The 20,082-nt window shown below is 49.3% G+C and overlaps 1 protein-coding gene across 2 annotated transcripts in view; it reads left to right on the forward strand.

The window, feature by feature from the left end:
* The window catches only part of LOC139789119 (CBP80/20-dependent translation initiation factor-like), a 132,858-nt gene that overhangs the window by 47,712 nt on the left and 65,064 nt on the right, over positions 1-20,082 (forward strand). For both annotated transcript variants that reach the window (XM_071729645.1, XM_071729646.1), the window contains exon 6: positions 138-213. In XM_071729645.1, coding sequence (XP_071585746.1) covers positions 138-213 — 76 coding nt within the window. The remainder of the gene's footprint in view (positions 1-137; positions 214-20,082) is intronic.

Raw genomic sequence — 20,082 nt, forward strand, 5'->3', positions numbered from 1 at the left:
ATTTCAGAGAGCCTCTTTGTTTTCATGAGGGTCCTTTGCAGTAAGAACTAATCTTTCCCATGTGCCATCATAGAAAATGAACTTTGGTTCCAGCATGGTTTGACTTCGGTTTTGGTTTTGTTTTCTTCCTGCCACAGGCTTGGAAAAGGGAAATATGAGGATGGTGATGGCATCAACTTGAACGACATAGAGAAAGTCCTTCCAGTGTGGCAGGTAAGTGATGAGGACATCTCATGCCTGCAGGTGGAGACCAGCAGCTCCCTGCCTTACCTTTTCTTAGGAAAACCTTCCCAGCAGTGGGATATGTTGAGTTTTGGAGTCTTTTGGGGTTTGTGATAAAGACACATGTGGTTTCAGCAAGCCTTGATGGGAAGTGCTGGACAAGAGGTGGAACATTGAGGACAATATCTATATTTATTTATATTTATATATGTCCATGGGCACAGGGCTCATATATTTTAGGAAAAGAGGTTCTGAAAAGCACCAAGCTTCCTGACAGCTTCAAAATAAATCCTTGCCAGGATGCCAGCAAAGGTGGTGGTGTGCTGACCCACAGGTTTCCCCCATGGGATGCCCAATGATCATCTACTTGAACATTTTCTGCATCCTCTTTCTTCTCCACATCTATCTCTACATCCCAGTTTTGGTGGTTCTGGTTAAATGTCTTTTGATTCTCAGGTGCTGGGGAATGGCAGGATGAGCCCCACAGTTAAAAATACCCCAAACACTGAAGATTTTGTCCTGCATTGGGCAACTTCCTGAGGATGTTCAGCATGATTTTTCTGCAGCTCTTTGACTCCAGAGGGGAGGTCAGAGACATCTCATGTGCTGTGCTAACTTTCCCCCTTTCGGTGCTGAGCAAAGAGCTCCCTGGGCTTCTTGCTCATGCATCATGTGAGGAAAGCCTTGCTTATCCTGCAAACCATGTGATGATCTGATTATTTCTTTTAGTTGGCACTAAATATGTGAACCAGTGGAAAGTGTGGGGAAGTGCTACTGACTTTGGCAGCCTGCAGCTGCTTTCTGCCCAGTTTCTTCCATGCTTGGTATGTCTGGACTTTAGGTCACAGGGTGAAAACATGAAACTCAGCTGACCCCAGTAAGCCTGCAAAATAAGGTTTCTTTGCCCTGGGGAATAACTGGAAATGAGGAAACAAAACAGCTCTGGTGTGAGGAGCTGATGTTCTTCTCCTGAGTTGTACCTCTTTTATAATTGACAGCTATTGATGACTAAGCAAAGTCCTCCTGGTCTGGTTGTCATCTCATCCTGTCCTAACACCAGCCTGGAATTCATTGACTCCAGTGAATTAATACCAATCTATACCTTAATATCTAGTTTAATTCTTGGTGCTGCAGCTCTCTAAACTGGAAGGACTAGTGGCAACACTGGATTTGGGTTTTTTTTTGGTGCCTCTGGGCAGACTCCTGCAATACTCCATTATTTTGAAGACTTGCTTACCTAGGCATGTGCAGTCATATGTGCCTGTGGGAACTCAAAGCCTGGGAATTCTGGGTGAGGATTGATGCTGTTCAGTGTTGACATGTGAAATGCTTTAATCCTGATGTATCACTGTTAGCTGGATTTGACTGTGATTGTGTAATGCCAATGGTGACTCCCCTGGTCTTTATCCCTTGTTTCAAATGGCTCTGCGGAGCACAGTGTGTGGGGGCAAAAAGGAAAATGTTTGTGTGAGCCTCTGGAAGAAAAATCTTTCACCTTCCATGGGTCTTTCCCACACTGTGGTTATGTTTGTGTCATATCCTGAAGCTTTTTTGGGTTGGAGATCCATAAAATCTCATTCTGTCTTTGTTTAAGATCCCATGGGTTGCTTATGTCAGCTGTGCATGGATGGAGGGGCTGGTCTGAGCATCCCCCAGTGAAACTGGGATGGTCTCAGCATCCTCCAGAAAGACCGGGCTGCTCTGAGCATCCTTCAGGATGACTGCGTTGGTCCAAGCATCCTCCAGAGGAGGATGCATATGTCTGGCTGCTGAATGTTTCAGAACCTCTAGCAGGGTTAAAAGCACCAAGTCCAATACCTGAAATGGGCCTACAAGAAAGCTGGGATAGGGTTTTTTACACGGGTGTGTGGTGACAGGACAAGGGGAAATTATTTCAAACTTGAAGAGGGGAGATTTAAGTTGGACATCAGGAAGAAATTCTTTAATTTGAGGGTGGTGAGATGCTTGCTGGAAGAGGTTTCCCAGAGAAGCTGTGGCTGCCCCATCCCTGGCAGTGTCTCAGGTCAGGTTGGATGGGGCTTGGAGCAACCTGGGCTGGCGGGAGGTGTCCCTGCCCATGGCAGGGGGTTGGGACTGGATAAGCTTTAAGGCTCCTTCCATCTCATGGTTTGTGTGAGGTAGTGTCTTGCTTTCAAACTGCTTTGGCAACATGGTTCCTTTGCTGGTTAAGGTATGATGGGCATAGGACATGAATCTAGAACTCATTTCCAGTATACATTCACATTGCTATGGCTCCAGAGAGGTGCATCTGTTAAACAGAATTATTCTGCTTAGCTGGACGTTATTATGTGACTTGTACTGCTGAAATCTATGGATAATATTTAATGAAATATTTCAAGGGAGAACCTGTGATTATTTGGCAATTAAAAGGTGGAAAAAAAGAACCAACAAACCCTACAACAACCTCCCCCCAAACCCTCTGTTTTTTTCATAGCTCTCTAAGGGCCAAATGCTTGTCACCAGCCTTTTGTTTTGAAATTGGGGAAATAAATTGGAAGATCTGTTTGCTCCTCGGGTCTGGCTCGGCTCTGCCATCTGGTGGACACAAAGGCAAAGAAACCAGCGCTGGAAGCAGTTCCTTCTGGACAACGTTGACAACTGGTATTTTGAAGTGTCCTCCTGCCCCCATCTTTTCAAGGTTCATCTGGGGTGCTTGGGTTTTGGAAAGTTTTGTGGCTAGGAGTGTGTGAGGTCCTTGCTTTGGCTCAGCTCATTGAGCCATAACCTCCTCATCTGTCCTTACCTACAGGAGTTTTGAGTTGGATGTGATTCACCCAAATGCTGCCAAAAAAAAAACCAACAAAAAAAGACTTGGGAAGAAAATCATCTTTTCAAAAGAAGTATTCCCCATCCTTTAGATCTGCTTTTGATTGCATGCCGAGGAGGATTGGATGTTCGCAGGATCAGTCTTCATCATCCTCTCCAGTCTTCATCATCCTCTCCATTTTCTCTCAGCTGGCTTGTTGGAGACCATCTCACCATCTTGGTGTCCTGAAGATGTCACAGGGAGGGCTGAGTCACTGCATTTGGCTTTTTTTCCCATTATCAAGATGCTCAGCAAGGCTTTGGAGCTTGGACATCTCGCAGCCAGACCCCCCCTAGATAGGGATCTCAGACTTGGCAAACTCTCCACTTCCCAGGGAAAACAACACAAGTGGTCATGTCCTCCAAGATACCCTCCATCCTCCCTGTGAAGCTCATGAAGGATGCAGATGGCACAGGGAACACACTGTGAATGCTGACAGACATGAGCAGAGAGGTTTGGGATGTGGCCAAGTTGGACTGGCATCTTGTGGTCATTGGCTATCAGGTTTCTGGACTTGTGGCTCCAGGTTGGGCCTGTTCTCCTCCAAATGGTGCATTTTAGGAGGTAGAAATTATGTGGCCCTTTTCTAAGGACCCCTGGGCTTTACTGGTGCTCCAAGATTAACTTGGAAGACAGCATTAATTTCATTTGGTTTGGCATCTTAATTGCCTCACAGCTCATCTCCTTCCATTTCATTACTGATTTTTGACCTTTTTTGTCATGTGCTTGGGATTTACAATAAACTGCTTGTTTCTCTTCTGGCTACAGTTGTCATCCACCTTCCTGGCTGGATGAGAAACAAAGGGGCAGCTCCTTAGGAGAAAGGCAGAGAACTCACGTTCCTCTTAGTTGTATTTCTGACTTTGTCCAAACAGGTTTAGAAGCATCAGGACTCCTGACCATGCTGGGATCCCACCTGAATTTAGGCACCTAAGTGGTGTCCTTGCCTGGGACCCCTCCTCATTGACAAGTGTTTTTCAAGTCAGATTTTCCAATTCAGTGTGGAAATTGTGTGAGTAAAGGTGGGACCTGTACCTAGGTTGGTCACTTGGGATTCCTGATGTAGGAGTGTTGCGTGGGATGAGTCTCGCCGTGGGAGTCAGTCGAGCTAGTGCTGGCTCGGATAGTATCAGGGAGCTAACTTTGATCCGTCCGGCCCTGGAAACCTCTCCAGAAGCCACACCTACCTGTTGCCTTTCGTTGAAAGGCACGACCCGGTTCCGGAGTGGCACGCGGTTGCTAAGCAACAGACGCCGAGGTGGGATGAGCAGCAAAGAGAATTTATTGAAGCGTGACACGGGTTTATATAGACATACCTAGGGCTTCAGTATGTCACTTCCGTCGTGTCACTGATTGGATGCTATTAGCATAGGGGGAGGGGCCCTGAGTTCCCGTTACAACGCGAGATCTTCCGTTCGCCAGGCCCTATCTCACCACATTTCCCCCCTCCCTATGCACAATTAAATAGGTTAAAAAATATAATCATAATAGTCTACTTATAAAGTGAGTTAGAAATGTGCCGTCTATAAAAATCATCATGTAGTGCAAATCTTAAAAATGTGCATATATAAAAACTGATGTAAACATATATCCCATTACCCTGAGTTTAAAAAACTTTAAAGCACCATAAGTGAATATAGGTTAGAATAAGTTAGTGGGGAATAGAATAAAATTAGAGGTAGTGTGGGACTATTGAGGTAGTGACATGCGAATGTATTCCTAGAGCAGCTGTTGGTGTTCTAGGAACAGAACGTTAACACTCTCGAGTCGACTTCGAACGAACGATACCAGTCTATTCAGAATACAGGGTCCAAAGATTAGTGTCATTAATAGTATTGCGATCGGACCTATCAAGGTTGATATCAAGGTGGTCAACCATGGAGATCGGTTAAACCATGATTCGAACCATCCCTGCTGGGCTTCCCTTTCTTTTTTCCGTAGAGCTAGTCGCTCTCTTAGTTTCGCCATGGAGTCTCTAACGACTCCGGTGTGATCTGCGTAAAAGCAGCACTCCTCCTTCAAGGTGGCACAAAGGCCTCCTTGGTGCAAAAACAGGAGGTCTAAACCCCGTCTGTTCTGCAGGACAGCCTCAGAGAGTGAAGACACAGACTGCTCTAGGAAAGTCATTGATTTTTCAATTTTCTCCAGGTCCTCGTCAATGGCAAGTTGTAGCTGGGACAAGCCTCGCTGCTGAGTTGTCAGGGAGGCCACTCCCGTGGCCGTACCGGCCACTCCCAGTCCGAGCAGCGTTGCTATGGTGACGGCTGTCAGCACCTCTCTTTTCTGTAGACTGATGCCCGTCTGTTCCCATTGATAGTACATATCCTCTTCTGGGTGGTACAGGACCCTGGGGGCAATCAAAATCTGAACACAGAAATCGTTAGCGAAGTCAAACCGTTTAAGGGATACGCAGGGGGTTATTCCCAGTTGGTGGCAAATCCACATCCCTGGTGCGGATGGAATTGCCCACGCTCGGGTTTTATCGATCATAACGACTTCTGCGCAGACAGAATCGTCCCAATTAGCCAGGCCAGTATTGCCAAAACACACTCCTTTGCCCCTGACTTGGCTCAGGGTGATTCCCTTTCGTGGCGTGTCCCATTTACACTGGATAGGGTCACTGTCGGAAGAGTAGGTGAAGGAAGCGTTAAGTGCGATGCCCTCATAAAAAGGAGGGTTCACATCATAACACAACCAACAGGGGTTAGTGAGATTAGGATTGGAGTGGTTCAGTGACTGAAAGGCGGCATCTAGCACGCCAAAAAATGGCTTACCAGGCACGTGATGGGTGTTCGCGATTGGCTTCCCGGGGAGAACTGTCTGTTTAGGTGATAGGGGGCTGGTTGGAACGGGAGCAGAGGTCGGCAAGCTGTCTTTCCTCTGCTGATTATCATCTTTGATTACAATATTGGGGCCAATCGCCTTGCTACGCTTAATTTCTCGCTTTTTGATAAAGAACAAACCTCCCCTATCTCCTCCAGTCTCCCGGTATCTGAAACCCCATGTCTTACCAACTGTCCATCCCAAGTCATTTTCGTTAGTTACGTTTAGCAAAAGATATCTGCACCATGCTTTGTTTTTAAGCTCTGCCCACACTCCAAGATTAGAACCTCGCTGCGGACGAGGAATGCGTTTAGCACAATTAATAGGTCCCCATTGTACTCGCAAGTATTTATCCGGCCCTGCTCCAGGTGTCCAATCAGAAGCTATAGTTTCGCAGCCCCAAGAGGCACAGTAGTATTGGTCAGGAGCATTGCAATAGGATCTGCCAGGGTTGGAGCTAGGGCACATATAATACTCCACATAACTTAGACAAGGATTTGTGGGGACCAAATTACAGGGAGATACCTTGAAGCTAGGGGGCCCTGAGGTGACGATTTTTTGCAATATCGTCTGGTCCCCCCATCTCCCCAGCACCCATTCCCACGGTTGGTGTGTATACAGACCGCTCGACGGCGTTATGAGTCCCAAGAGCATGAGTATGTAAAAGCATCGTGGCCCCCCCCCGCGGGGGTTGCCTTGCCTTCGTACAGGTTCAACAGGCGTGGGTGCTTGAGATGTGGACGGGGTGGTTGCTGGCATGTCTCTTGCCACCGGGAAATACGAATCGCGAGGGCGCCCGACGATGCAGTCCTGTAGATAAAAACTAAAGATTGTCATTAATGTCACCCTGAAGGTCCGGCTTAATAGACTTAAGCGGACACCACTTAACTTGGCCGTCTTTTTTGACAGCGGCATACCCTCGCCCTGTCAAGACCAGTCTCCACCCATGTTCCCATTCTCCCAGCTCATATCTAATTATGACCAGTGGGCCTTCTTCTAGTGCTCGGGTAAGTCCCCCGACTCCACCCACCATGGGGGCATCTACCAACTCCCATCGTGAAGGCCAAATCGTCTCAGGAATAACTGTAGCATCTGCTCCATTGTCAATCAAAAAGGGGATACTAATGGTGGTGTCATTTGGGATATTATAGAGAGAACAGATCCCCCACACCACTGGTGGGTTGTTACATTTTACTGCCAAGGCCACCTTGGGGTCTCTCCCCCAGGGGGTGGTCCTTGCTGTCCCTGAGAAGGAGGCGGATTCGGCTGGGCCGCCAGCTGGACCATGAAGTTGGTCACCTCTCGAGGGGGTGGCGGATTCGGGGGTGCCCCACCCCATCCAGGGTTGGCACAGTTGGGTCGCCCCACATTCCAGGTGGGAGAGGATCGCACGCGACCCGGATGTCCTCTCCCCGCCCCGTTTCCCTGATTTTTAGCTCTACAGTCCTTAGCAGAATGTCCGTTCTTTCCACAGGTCCAACACGGTCTTCTAGATCGGTTCTTGGGTGGGGGAGGTGCTTTTGGTGGGCCCTCCAACCGAGGGCAGGTTGCCGCAATGTGGCCCGTCTGGCTGCATTTAAAACACGCCATCACTGCAGTCGATGCGCGGGCAGCCGTATGAATTGGAGCTAGATGCTCTTCATTTACAACATGCTTAATCATGTTTGCAAGGCTTGACCCCACCGGCAGTGATCGTAAGACTTCTCTGGTTTTTGAATTACATTGTTGGCATAAACAGTCTGCAACAACCGGGCCTTTCGCCTCTGCAGGCAGGGACAAAGAATCAACCACTGATTGGAGGCGATCCACAAAACTTATAAAGCTCTCATTTTCATCTTGCTTTATTGTGGCCCATGGCAATGACTTGATAATAACACTGGAGGCTGTGCGAATGGCTGCTCTGGCTGCATGGGTAGTTGTCATAACTTTGTGGGCCCATAGGCCTAAGGCTTGTGCCTGAGGGGTAATCATTGTTGGGTCTGTACCCATTAGTCGCTGTAGGTTGGAGCCATGTAACGGGTGATCCACCCCAGTTACTTGGGCTAGTCTCTTCATGCAGTTTTCTTCCCAATCTTGTTTAAATACAATCATACCTGCCTCATCAAACATCAGTCTGCAAACATATTTTATATCATACGGGAGCATGTCATTTCCCCTGAAAACCCCATCTACGAGGGTGCAGACCATAGCAGAATTAAGCCCTTTGTCCGCAATTGCTTTAACAATTGCCTGCACAGCCTTAGGGTTTACCGGCGTATAGCTCCTCTGTCCCCCACCCGCCACCTGGACCGGGAACACTCCTATGTCTGGGACCAAGTCGGCGCACACATTCTGTATTTCCTCCCAGTTCATGAGAGGGATCTTTTCAATTTTCAGTTCCTCTATATTGCGGGCGGGTATATTTTTGCTTTTAACCCTATCTGCCGCCGTTTCTTCCTTCTCTGAATTTGACTCAGTAGCGGACGACTCGTCCGAACTAATACTTGATCCAGAATCGGAACTCGATTGACTGGTTATTTCCGGACTCCGGTACTTTTTTCTCGAGCCCCGGTCCCGCCGACTCCCTTTGCGAGTGGGCGAGCTCTGGCTCCGCCTGCCCCCCCTGCTGGTGGGCGGGCTGCGGCTCCGCCCAGGTCCTGGGCAGGCAGAGGAGCTCCGGTCCCACCTACCGCCCCTGTGGGCGGGCGGGGTGAGGCTCTGCCCACTTCCTGTGCGAGCACGTGCGCTCTGGTCCCACATGCTCTGCATGTGGGCATATTTTGTCTCCCCATGTGAGCGTTTATTCGGAATGTTATCGTGTTCGATTCTTAGCCCCTCGCTTGCGCTTCCTTTCCATCTCCAAGCGTCCCCACCGCCCTCCTTCCCCCCAAGCTCTTTCCCCTTCTCGGCGCACGCACGTATTGAAACCAGCGCTCCCTCCCCGCTGTTCGGCGTTGTAGTGGGGGGCGTATGGCGGTGGCCTGGCCCCGATCCCTTCCGCGGCGATCCTGGCCTCCTCAGCCAGCCTGTCCCAGAAGGACTCTGCCCGGTCTCGGTCCTCCGGCGGGGGCGCAGCAGATGGGTTCTGCCGTCCCGCGGGACTCGGAGACCTGGGGCGGCGGGGAGAGGGTTCGCGGCCGCGGGATGAGGACCCGGCCCCGCGGCGAGGCGAATCAGCACGGCTGGAAGGGGACGCGTCGCGGCGACTCGGGGAAACGGCGCGGCAGGAGGAGCCGGCGCGGGGGGACGGGGACTCGGCGCGGGGGGACGGGGACTCGGCGCGGGGGGATGGGGACTCGGCGCGGAGGGATGGGGACTCAGCGCGGGGGGATATATCGCCCTCCTGGAGGTTCTGGGGCTCTGCGAGGTCACCGACCTCTGGTGGGCGCGAGGTCTGCGTGGTCGCCCTGACCCCCAGCTTCGGGACGGCCAGCAGACAGTCCCTTGCTGCCCTCCAGGTCTCCTGTTCCTGCATGGCCGTCTGCAGAGCCTGCCGGATCTTCCCCCATGCTTTTAAAGTTTTCCCACTACCTGAGGAGATCGTCTCCTCGGCCAGCGCCACTGTGCACTTGGGCCAAACTTCTGGGTGGAGAATATCCACCGGGTGCTCAATTGCTCCCAATTGTATTAACCTCGGAACCGCAAGTTTAAAATCGATTGTTTTACAATCAATACCCCACTGCTTATGCAGTTGCGATACGACCTTAAGAAGGGCTTCCATCCTTCTTCGTCCGTCCGGTCTGGAACACGTCCTCTGAGCTCGAGCCGGGAAAGCACACCTCCGTCGACTCCGGGCTGGGACCCAAAAACTTCCGTCAGTCGCTAGGTGCAGGACCGTCTACGGCCTACCGCGACCGGGAACAAAACTTCCAATGACCGTTTCCCGTCAATCTCCGGGCCTGGAACAATATTCCTTCGACCCCCTGACTGGGAAAAGTATCGCACAACCCTAACTAAAGTGCTAGCGCCGCCACTCCAACAATTATTGAAGTTTAAGGCCGGGTTTCGGCACCACTTGTTGCCTTTCGTTGAAAGGCACGACCCGGTTCCGGAGTGGCACGCGGTTGCTAAGCAACAGACGCCGAGGTGGGATGAGCAGCAAAGAGAATTTATTGAAGCGTGACACGGGTTTATATAGACATACCTAGGGCTTCAGTATGTCACTTCCGTCGTGTCACTGATTGGATGCTATTAGCATAGGGGGAGGGGCCCTGAGTTCCCGTTACAACGCGAGATCTTCCGTTCGCCAGGCCCTATCTCACCACACCTACCGAACCCGGGTATGCGCGCCTGGGCTAGCCCCAGCTGGGCACAGGTGGGGGGGGGCACCGTCCGGGCACCTGCCGCCTACATTTCCCCCCTTTTTTTTTTTTTTTTTTTTTTTTTTTCTATGGGGGAAAAGATGACAAATACGCAAAGATCTTAGCTGCGTGGTGCCTCGTTGTTCAGAGCCGGTGGTACTGGTCTGCAGGGAGAGGTTGGTGAAGACGATGAAGCCGCAGAAGCTGAGGGTTAAAGGCATCATCTGCGAAGCCTGCAGGCTCCTGGGGGTGATCAACAGGATGATGGAGCTGGGCTTTTCCCAGCAGTGTATGGCAGGAGGACCAGAGACAAGGAGCAGGAGTAGAAACATAAAGAGCTTGGGGTTAAGGATTCCCTCGTACAGCCACTTTAGTTTAGGGGCTGCTTTTATCTTCGCAGCCTTCCGTGGGGCCGGGGGCGGCGTCGGGGGTAGCTCTCCGCGGCAGCCGGGGGTGCCGCCAGCCGCGGTTTCCGCCCCATCATTTTCCGGTGTTTTGACTTCCGAGCCGATATCCGATAGGAGTTCGGTCACGGTTTGGTGGGGCTTCCCGGACATGCCCTTTATGGCAGGCTTGCCCGTGGTCAGCCCCAGATACACTTGTTCGTTTTTTCCTTCCTCCGGGGATGGCGCCGACGGGGCTGCGCTCGGCACTGTCCCGGGCTCCCCCCCCTCGGAGGGCGGCGCCGGCGGGGCTGCGCTCGGCGCTGTCCCGGGCTCCCCCCCCTCGGGGTGCGGCGCCGACGGAGCTACACTCGGCGCCCTCCCGGGCTCCTCCCCCTCGAAGGGGGGTGCCGAGGGGGTTACTGTGGGCATTTCCTTCAGGGGAAATACCTCGGACTTTCGTAATGGGGCCGTGGCGGTGGCCATTGCCACTTCTATTTCGGCTTTCAAGCAAGCTAATAGATTGCAAACGGTTCGCCAGGTGTTGTCCGCACCAACAATGTTGCCGTTGATCTCCCCATAGTGGAGGCTTGCCAGCAGATCATGCACCTCCCCCCGGAGGTTCCAGGCGGTTTCGGGACCCGGGTAGCGGAAGGGTTCCTGCCTTTTCGCCTGGGTTACAATCTGCTCGGCAATGGCGGTGCCGGTAGGTTTGCTTGCATAGGAGCCCATCGTCGGATTTACTGATGACGATGTCGAAGGGAGGAAAGGATTTCTCTTACCCGAATCTTTCAGGGTATCGAACGGTCTGTGGAGAAGGGTCACTTTCGGACGAAACGCTCGGGGAGACAGTTTAGACCGAAATTAATGCCCGCATTCTCCACCAGATGTTGCGTGGGATGAGTCTCGCCGTGGGAGTCAGTCGAGCTAGTGCTGGCTCGGATAGTATCAGGGAGCTAACTTTGATCCGTCCGGCCCTGGAAACCTCTCCGGAAGCCACACCTACCGAGCCCAGGCATGCGCGCCTGGGCTAGCCCCAGCTGGGCACAGGCGGGGGGGGGCACCGTCCGGGCACCTGCCGCCTACATAGGAGAGGCATGAACAAGGTTGGGGCATGATCTGTTGCATCTCAGGGTAGCAATGTGGAGAAGGTTGGATGATTCCCATCTGAGGATCTCCTCTCCTCTCCTCTCCTCTCCTCTCCTCTCCTCTCCTCTCCTCTCCTCTCCTCTCCTCTCCTCTCCTCTCCTCTCCTCTCCTCTCCTCTCCTCTCCTCTCCTCTCCTCTCCTCTCCTCTCCTCCTCCTCTTCCTCCTTCTTCTCTTCCTTCTCTTCCTTCTCTTCCTTCTCCCCCTCCTTCTCTCCTCCTCCTCCTCCTTCTCCTCCTCCTTCTCCTTCTCCCCTCCTCCTCCTCCTCCTCCTCCTCCTCCTCCTCCTCGTTCAAACATGGTAGGTACCTAAAGAGAGATGAAGTTAACACAGATGTCCAGGGGGAGATGGGTGGATTTGGGGAAAGCAGCCTTGCTTGGACCCCTTGCTGCTGGACCCCACTGCCCCTTCCAAGGTGGTGGTTGCAGGGAGAAAGGTCTCTTTGGAGTTCAGTGACAGTTCTTTGGGGGGGTGGCTTTATTTACTAGCATCAAAGAGAGTCCTCATCCCCTTCATCTCTCCCCTCTTGCCTTGAACTTGAGCAGTTCTGGTTTTCACCAGCTCAGATCCTTCCTCTCCACAACAGTGTGGCCCTCTCTCAGCACCCTTTTCTTCACCAGTGGAGTTGGTCCTTTATCAGGGAGGAGAGAGAGATTAATAGAGAGCATCTGTTACTCGGTTTAATTGCTGGGCCAGTGTTAAACTGTGACAGGGTGTCCTTATCTCTGTGTCTGACATCCCTTCCCACCAGGAGAGGGCAACCTGGTACAGGTGGTGTGCCCCATATGCTGGATGTCCCCCCTGCCACTCTAATCCTGGTGTTCTTGATGTGTCATATTGGGAGTCAGATCTCCACTGCTGAGCAAAAAACCTTTGGTTTGCCATATCTTCCAGTAAAAGATAGTCTTTCTGTGACATTTAACCCAACTGACAATGACCACCTCCTTGGGAAAAGGAGATGTGGTCACCTGTAACCCCTTCAGCATCAGTGTTAAGGCCACCAGTGACTAAGGAAGGCAGATGAGACTGTTGCCATCTACAATGCACTGGAGAAGAGAGGTCTGGACCAAGGCTGGCTCATCCTGCTCACAGGTTCTTCTAAGGTCCAGACCTGGGCTTTGAAAGTCATAACCTGAACCAGGTTATAAACCCTGTGGTTTTTATCAAAAGTACAGAAAAAGAGAAATCCAGTGGGGTTTTCAGGTTGTGAGGGTCTTCCATACCATATAATAGTTATCTATTCCACAAAGGAAGCACCAGGGAAGTGGCCAAGAGCTTTGATGTTTCCATTATCATTATTATTATCCTTGTTAGGGTTCAGAGATGGTTTCTGATTGTAACAAGTGAGGTGGACTCATCCTTCTCAGAACTGGTTTTATTTTTCTGGTTGTCACTCAGTTCAAGCAGATTTGATGATGCTGGCTCAGAATTCATGGGGAGAGTCTTCTCAACCTGGTGGGCATGGAAATGCCTTTTTGTGGTGGTGCTTGGAGCTGGTACTGGTCAGCTGGGTGGCTTTGGGGCCAGGTTTCTTTATTTGGAGAATGGTGGATTTGGGATTACCTCCAGGGAAGGATGGGGAGTGTTGGGGTGCACTTGCACCCCAGTCGGGACAGATGAATTCAGAGATGGGGGGTTGGGGTGTGCAAAGAAGGTCAGTGGAAAGGAGATGGGTGACTGATGTTGCTGCTCTGAGGGTTGGCTTGATGTTTGCCCAGGGGACAGGTCTGGTGGCAAAGAGGAGCTCTACAACACTAGAGGGCACTGCAGCCTCACTGCAGAGCCCCGAAACCCAGGTCTGAGCAAAGGAATACAGAGACTTTTTCCAAAGGTTTTTTCCCTCAAGCAGAAACTTCATCTGGGGTGGCTGTGTCTCACCCTCTCCTGCTCCAGGTCACATCACTCTCCATCCCACTGTGCCCACTGGTCCAGCCCAGGGGACCTTTGGGTTCATGGATGGGTGAGGTGTTCTTCTGCACCCACAACTGAATTTAGAATCAGAAAATAATTTGGGTTAAAAAGGACCTCTAAAGGTCATCTAGTCCAGCCCCAGGGACACCCTCACCTAGATCAGGTTGCTTAGAGCCTCATCTTGAATATCTCCAGGGATGAGGCCTCAACCACCTCCCTGGTCAACCTGGGCCATTTTTTGACTGCCCTCATGGGAAAGAACTTGTTCTTTTAATCTACTCTTCCAATCTAAATCTACTCCTCTCTAATTTAAAACCATTGCCCCTCATCCTATCACTCCAAACCCTTGCACACAGTCCCTCTCCAACCTTCCTGGACCCCCTTCAGGTACTGGAAGGTCACTATTAGGTCTCCCCAGAACCTTCTCCTCTCCAGGCTGAACACCCTCAGCTCCCTCAGCCTGTCCTTGCAGAGGTGTTCCAAGATAATTTCCATAGCCTCCTCTGGACCTGCTCTATCAGATCCATGTCCTTCCTGTGCTGAGGGCTCCAGAGCTGGATGTTGTATTCCAAGTACATTTGATTAGCACCATGCATCATCATCAGCCTCAAAGCAGATGAAATCCTTGAGCAGAGCAGGGTTAAAACTGGAGGTGTCTGTGAACCCCACATTGTTGTTTTGTCCCAGCACCACAACTCTGAGGGGAGCTGGTGGCCAGGAGTTTGATGTGCCCCACAACCTGGGTCTGCCTCACTCCCTGTCTCCTGGAAACCCCCCATTTTTGCAAATATAACCCTGGAGTCCAATCCTATGGGATACTTCAGCAGGGCTTGGTACCAAGTGATGCTCCTCACACCACACAGATGCCAGATGTGCTGAGGGGTCCTCCCTTTCTCCGGAAGATGCTGCTGACCATTCAGATTGTTCCTCTGAACCCTCCTGCTCCCATTTCCCTGTCCCTGTCCCTAATTTATCCCATTGTCCCCATCCAATGTGGAAGGCTATGCCAAGCTCAGCAGATGATGGTGTCCATAGCTGGTCCACCTCTAATCCTCAGATCCTAGGTTACCAGGCACAAGTCCGGGTTACAAAATAAGAAAAATAAGGAGATTTTTGCTGTTGTACAGCTTTTCCTTGGGCCAGGCTGACAGTGTGGCATGACCAGGCTGGGCTTACCAACAGGAACTTCTGGATCCATGGCAAGGAACCCCAAGGAAAAAGCTGGATGGGAAAGGTTGTTCCTGGCAGGAGGATGAAGGAAGAACGCCTTTTTTTTTTTTTTTTTTTGCTTTTAAGGAATTAATGAGTAATTTTAGACCCAGTTTGCTGGCAAATTAATTAATCTGGGTGTGAGGACTTGTACTGGGGTCTAAATAACAGCTCCATAGCCATTTGAGGCTCAACAATATCACCACATTCAGCTTTGCTTTAAACACACCAGAGAACAACAGAGGCTTTTCTCAGCCTTCATGTTGACTTCGCTTTCAAAAAGGTTTAGCTTTTATGCAGCTCTAATATTCAAAGCAAGCCTGAAAGGGTTTGGTTTGTTGTGTTATTTTTTTTCCCCAGTCCTTTCTATAGGATTTGACACACACACCCCACATCCTGCTTGAATTTTAACTTCTGAATAGCGTTATATCCTTTTCTTCCTTTTTATTTTATTTTATTTTTCTTTAATTTCCCAGAGGATTCATTACAAACCCAAGAGGGCTCTTGCTGAATATTTTCCCAAAGCCTTTTGTGTAGTAATGATTAAGTTAAAATCAAAAAAAGGAAAAAAAAATTAAAAGATAAAGCAAAAAAAAAAAAAAATCCAGATTTCTACAAATCCTGAATAAAAACTCAATGTCTCTTTGGTCAAGCAGCTCTTTCTGCTGGCTTCCTACATCCTTAATCCCCCTTTGTGGAAGACCTGAATTTTTAATAAAATAAAAGGAAGGAAAGAATTGGAAGACCTGAATTTTTAATAAAGGGAAGGAAGGAATTTCTTGCTGAAAAAAAAGAAATCAGGAATATTGTAGGAGCAGAGAAGGGAGATGTGTAGATGTCCCCTTTGGTGGAAGGACCTGCAGTGCCTGGAAATGCATTGCTCTCTAAAAATCCTGTTTAATGGGGATGTCCTTGTCCCTTGGTTGGCAAAATATGAGATGAATGTTTCCTGTTGCATTTAGAAATTTCTTCTTAACCAAAAGATGCTCCCCCCTCACCCCCTAGTCTTTCTGCTGCTTTTCCTCTGATGGTATAGAAATGGTAACCGATACAATAAATGAGACCAGAAGTTATTCAAATGTGAATTTCCTGCTTGCAGGCAGCAGGTAAGTGAATCCCATCTAGCTTGGGAACGTGTATATATAGCTCTGGGTGTAAATATAGGTATCGAGTGGCAGGAGAAGTGGTTGGGGCAATCTAAGGTGTCCCTAAAGGGGGAAATTTATTGTACTGCACAAAACACCTGGATATCTTTTCCATGGGGAAAATAGAGACTGTTTCTGAAGGGAATTAGATGATGTCCTTGCCTGTTGTAGCAAACTGAGCTCTGTAACCCAGGGGTTCCTTTCTAGTCCCACCTTTGTGTTGTCCCTCACTTTATGACTTGAAAAATACTTTGGGGAGTTGTTTGGGGTTTTGAACATACTCTGATAGCTCTTTGGAATGGCAAATTCTTGACTGTGCACACACTGGGGTGGGCACTGAAACAAAAGTCAGCCTTGTCCTCCAAGTGCCCGTGCTGAATGTTGAGGTTGAAGGATTTCATCAGGGTTAATAGAAATAGTGAGAGGAACATGGTCTCCACACCCTTGTCCATGTCTCCCAAGATCATTCTGCTTTGCCCTTCCCTTTCTGCACTTTTGAGACCCCACCTTGAATATTACCTCCAGTTCTGGTGTTCCCACCCTAAGAAGGACAGAGATCTGTTAGAATGAGTCCAGAGGAGGCCACAAAGATGATCCAGGGGCTGGACACCTCTGCTGTGAGGAGAGGCTGAGGGAGCTGGGATTGTTCAGTCTGGAGAAGAGAAGACTCCAGGGGGACCTCAGAGCTGGCTTACAATTCCTGAAGGGAACCTACAGGAAGGCTGGAGAAGGACTTTTCAGAAGAGTGTCCAGCAATAGGACAAGGGGAAATGGTTTTAAACTGAAGAAGAGATTCAGACTGGATCTGAGGAAGAAGTTCTTCAGCAGGAGGGTGGTGAGATTCTGGAACAGATTGCCCAGAGAAGCTGTGGCTGCCCCCTCCTGGGAGTTGTTCAAGGCCAGGTTGGATGAGGCTTTGAGCATCCTTGTCTGGATGAGAGGTGTCTGAGCTCCCTTCCAACCTCAGCCATCCTATGATTTACCTGTTAATACTGCCGTGGAGAAACTCCTCATTGTTGGCTTGTTTTCTTTTTAATTCTTGCTTTTTTTTTTTGTTAGTTTTTATTGGGTTTTTTATAATTCCTGTAATGTATGAGCAGCAAAACCACTGGAGAATGATAAAACTTCATTTCTTTCTGCTTTTGTGACCTGCTTGATTATTTCATTCCTCACTGTATATTCTTTTTGAGGTGCCTTGTCCGAACGGAAAGAAAATCTGTGTGCTTATAGGAGCTGTTTGTTTCCCTTTGGCTGGGCAAAATAATAGGGATCAAAAAAGTTATGGATTCCTTCTACTGGCTGGTCCCAGGGAGGGAGCCACCAACACTCACTGTCATCCGTGACATGATTTGGTGAAGCTGGTGGGCTGCATACATCTTCATCTGTCCAACCTTCTTCTTGGGGCTGTGAACATAGAGTTGTTCCTCAAGTTGAGGTTGCTGCATGTTTACTGGGTAAGAATGGAAAGGTTTGGAGTCAGTAGTTGGGTGGAAATGGTTTGAAGCTGCAACAGGACCTCCTGAGCATGTGGTGGCCATTTTTTCCATGGTCAATGAAAGCTTGGTTTTCCAAAAGCAGAGGACTAGGGTGAGCTCTTTTAAAGCTTTCTTCTCATTGGGTTGTTCCCATCCACACCACTGAGCCCATGGATCTTGTTCAGCTCCACAGCTCAGCTCCATGGGACCTCTGGTGAGGACAGCACTTGGACACATCAAGGATGGAAGAGCTCCAGGGTGGCTTGTGGTTGTACAACCAGCTCAAGGCTATGGAGAACAAGATTGGACCTGGGTGCTAGGCAGGTGACCACAGGTTATAGTTGGGCTTGTAGATGCTAAAACATCATCTCCTTGCATGCAAATTTTGACCTGGAAGCCCAATATTGGGTTGAAACAGGAAAGGATCTCAACAGATCAATTCCTGTGGGAAAAGGAGAGCAGGCCAAGTTGTTTGTGTGAATTTATCTAATGTAGAATTAGAACTAGTGATCATAACCGGTACAATTCAAGACTAAACCGAGAAAAGACCAAGCAAAGCAGTCCAAACTCGTAATTTTCCACTGTTTCAGTTAGGAGCAAAACAGCTTTCCACTGTCACAGCGAAAAGCAAAACAAGGCCTAACAAAGCTAGCTTTCTGCCTGAGAAATAATTGGGAGTGTAAATCTCGTTTTAGATCAAGGCACCGCCAAGGCCAGGGAGGTGCCAGCTTGGCCCCAAAAGCATGTGAACATCTGCACAAGGAGAACATAAAGATGCCACAACCAGCAGATAAGAGAAAAGTTATGGCTGGGGCCCGATATCCATAGAACAACATGAAGCCACCTGGAATCAAGGGAGATAGAAGTTTAACCCTAAGAGGGACATATCCCCGAGAGAACAACTCCACCCAGACTCCACCTGGTTCCGCCCAGACTCCACCTGGTTCTGCCCAGACTCCGCCTGTTATGAATATTATAATTACTTGTCATAATCTTATGAATATGCATAAAAGGCTGTATAAATACCCTAACCCTACCCCCCCCGAGGGCGTGAACTCTCTGTCCAGCGTGAGCTGGGAGTTCCCCGGATCTGTGAATAAATACCTTTGCTGTTTAAAGACTCAAAACTTTGTCTCTAAACAGTTTATTTGGCCTTTTTGGGCTTCAGGGTTTTGGTACTAGGGTTGCCTGAACAAAGTTTCCACTGATGGAGTTGTTCTTTATTTTGCTTTCACTACTGATCCGCCCTGAGTGCCTTAAGGCTTTGGGAGCCACCATGCTCCCCATGGTATCCCAGCAAAACAGGTCACCCCCATGATGGGCAGGAAGGTGAGGAATCAAGCTCCTATTAAAATGACATTTCAGCCAAAAAGAGCCAAGGGGGTAAAAAAATACCCCAACTATTCATCTGCAAGTGGATTGTACCTTGTAATACAATCACAAAATCTATTATTATTAATATCATCATCATCAATATTTTATTTTATTATTATATTATTTTTATTATTATTTTCTTTTTAATGGTTGGCTTCACAATTCATAGGCTACACCGTGCTTTGATTTTTCCAGTCTGCTGCATCGTGTGACCCTGGTGACTCTGCATTAAGCCTCCTTATATAATGGCAGGGTGTTTTTTTTTAAAACCTCCATTTAAACCTTTCAGGGCAGAATTTGCTAGGTTTTGTTTCCTTTCTGAGCCTTGTCTTGCTTCCCCCCCCTCCCTCCTCCTCCTCCACCTCCCCCTTCCCCAGCGGGTGCACGCTGGAGGCATCAGTCTGGGAGCAGGGTCCTTTCTTCCTTTCTATTTTTTTTCCTTTTTTCTTTTTTTTTCCAAGTCCATGGAGAATGAAAAAAAGAAAAAAAAAAAGGGGGGGGGGTTATTTTGGTTTGTTTGGGCTACAGAACTTTTCCCTGCTGTCAGGGGGAAGGACTACGTGATGTGCAGCAGGTATTTTGTGAATGGAGCACAACCCTGTGACTCCCTGTTGCTCGGTCAAAGGGGGAGGCAGGGGAAAGAGAAAGAAAAAAAAAAAAATCAAAATCACCACCCAGTGACTCCATCTGATTCGTTTTGTCTGGAAAAGTTTTTCAGCGCCATGGTTCTTAAGCCAGGAGGAAGCTTTCTCCTGGCCCAAGAACAATAAAGGGGTCAGCAGTCTGATCCTCCCTCCTACACCCTCTTCCTTCCATTGTGAGGGGTCTGTGCAAATATCCCAGGCTGCTTCTGCTGGGGCCTGAGGGACCTGAGCTGCCCATGTGACATTAAAGAGAGACTCTGGGAACCTAGTGATCCCAAGCTGCGAAAAGAAATAAAAATCAAAAAAAAGAAAAGGAAATTTCTGAGGTTCTCCATTTCGTAGAATCGTGGAATCAATCTGCTTGGATAAGACCTTGAAGATCATCGAGATCATTCCTTAACCCACCACTGACGCATGGCCCTCAGCACCACATCTCCAGGGCTTTGAAATCCCTCCAGGGATGGGGACTCCAGGTCCTGACAACCCTTTCCAGGGAGAAATTGTTCCCAAGCTCCAATCTAAACCTCCAGGTCAATTCCTCTTGTCCCATCCCTTGTTCCTTGGAAGAAAAGACTGACACCCACCCCCTGGCTCCAACCTCCTCTCAGGGGTTGCAGAGAATCAGAAGGTCTCCCCTCAGC

Source organism: Heliangelus exortis, chromosome W (genome assembly GCF_036169615.1).
Source record: "Heliangelus exortis chromosome W, bHelExo1.hap1, whole genome shotgun sequence".
Classification (NCBI taxonomy): domain Eukaryota; kingdom Metazoa; phylum Chordata; class Aves; order Apodiformes; family Trochilidae; genus Heliangelus; species Heliangelus exortis.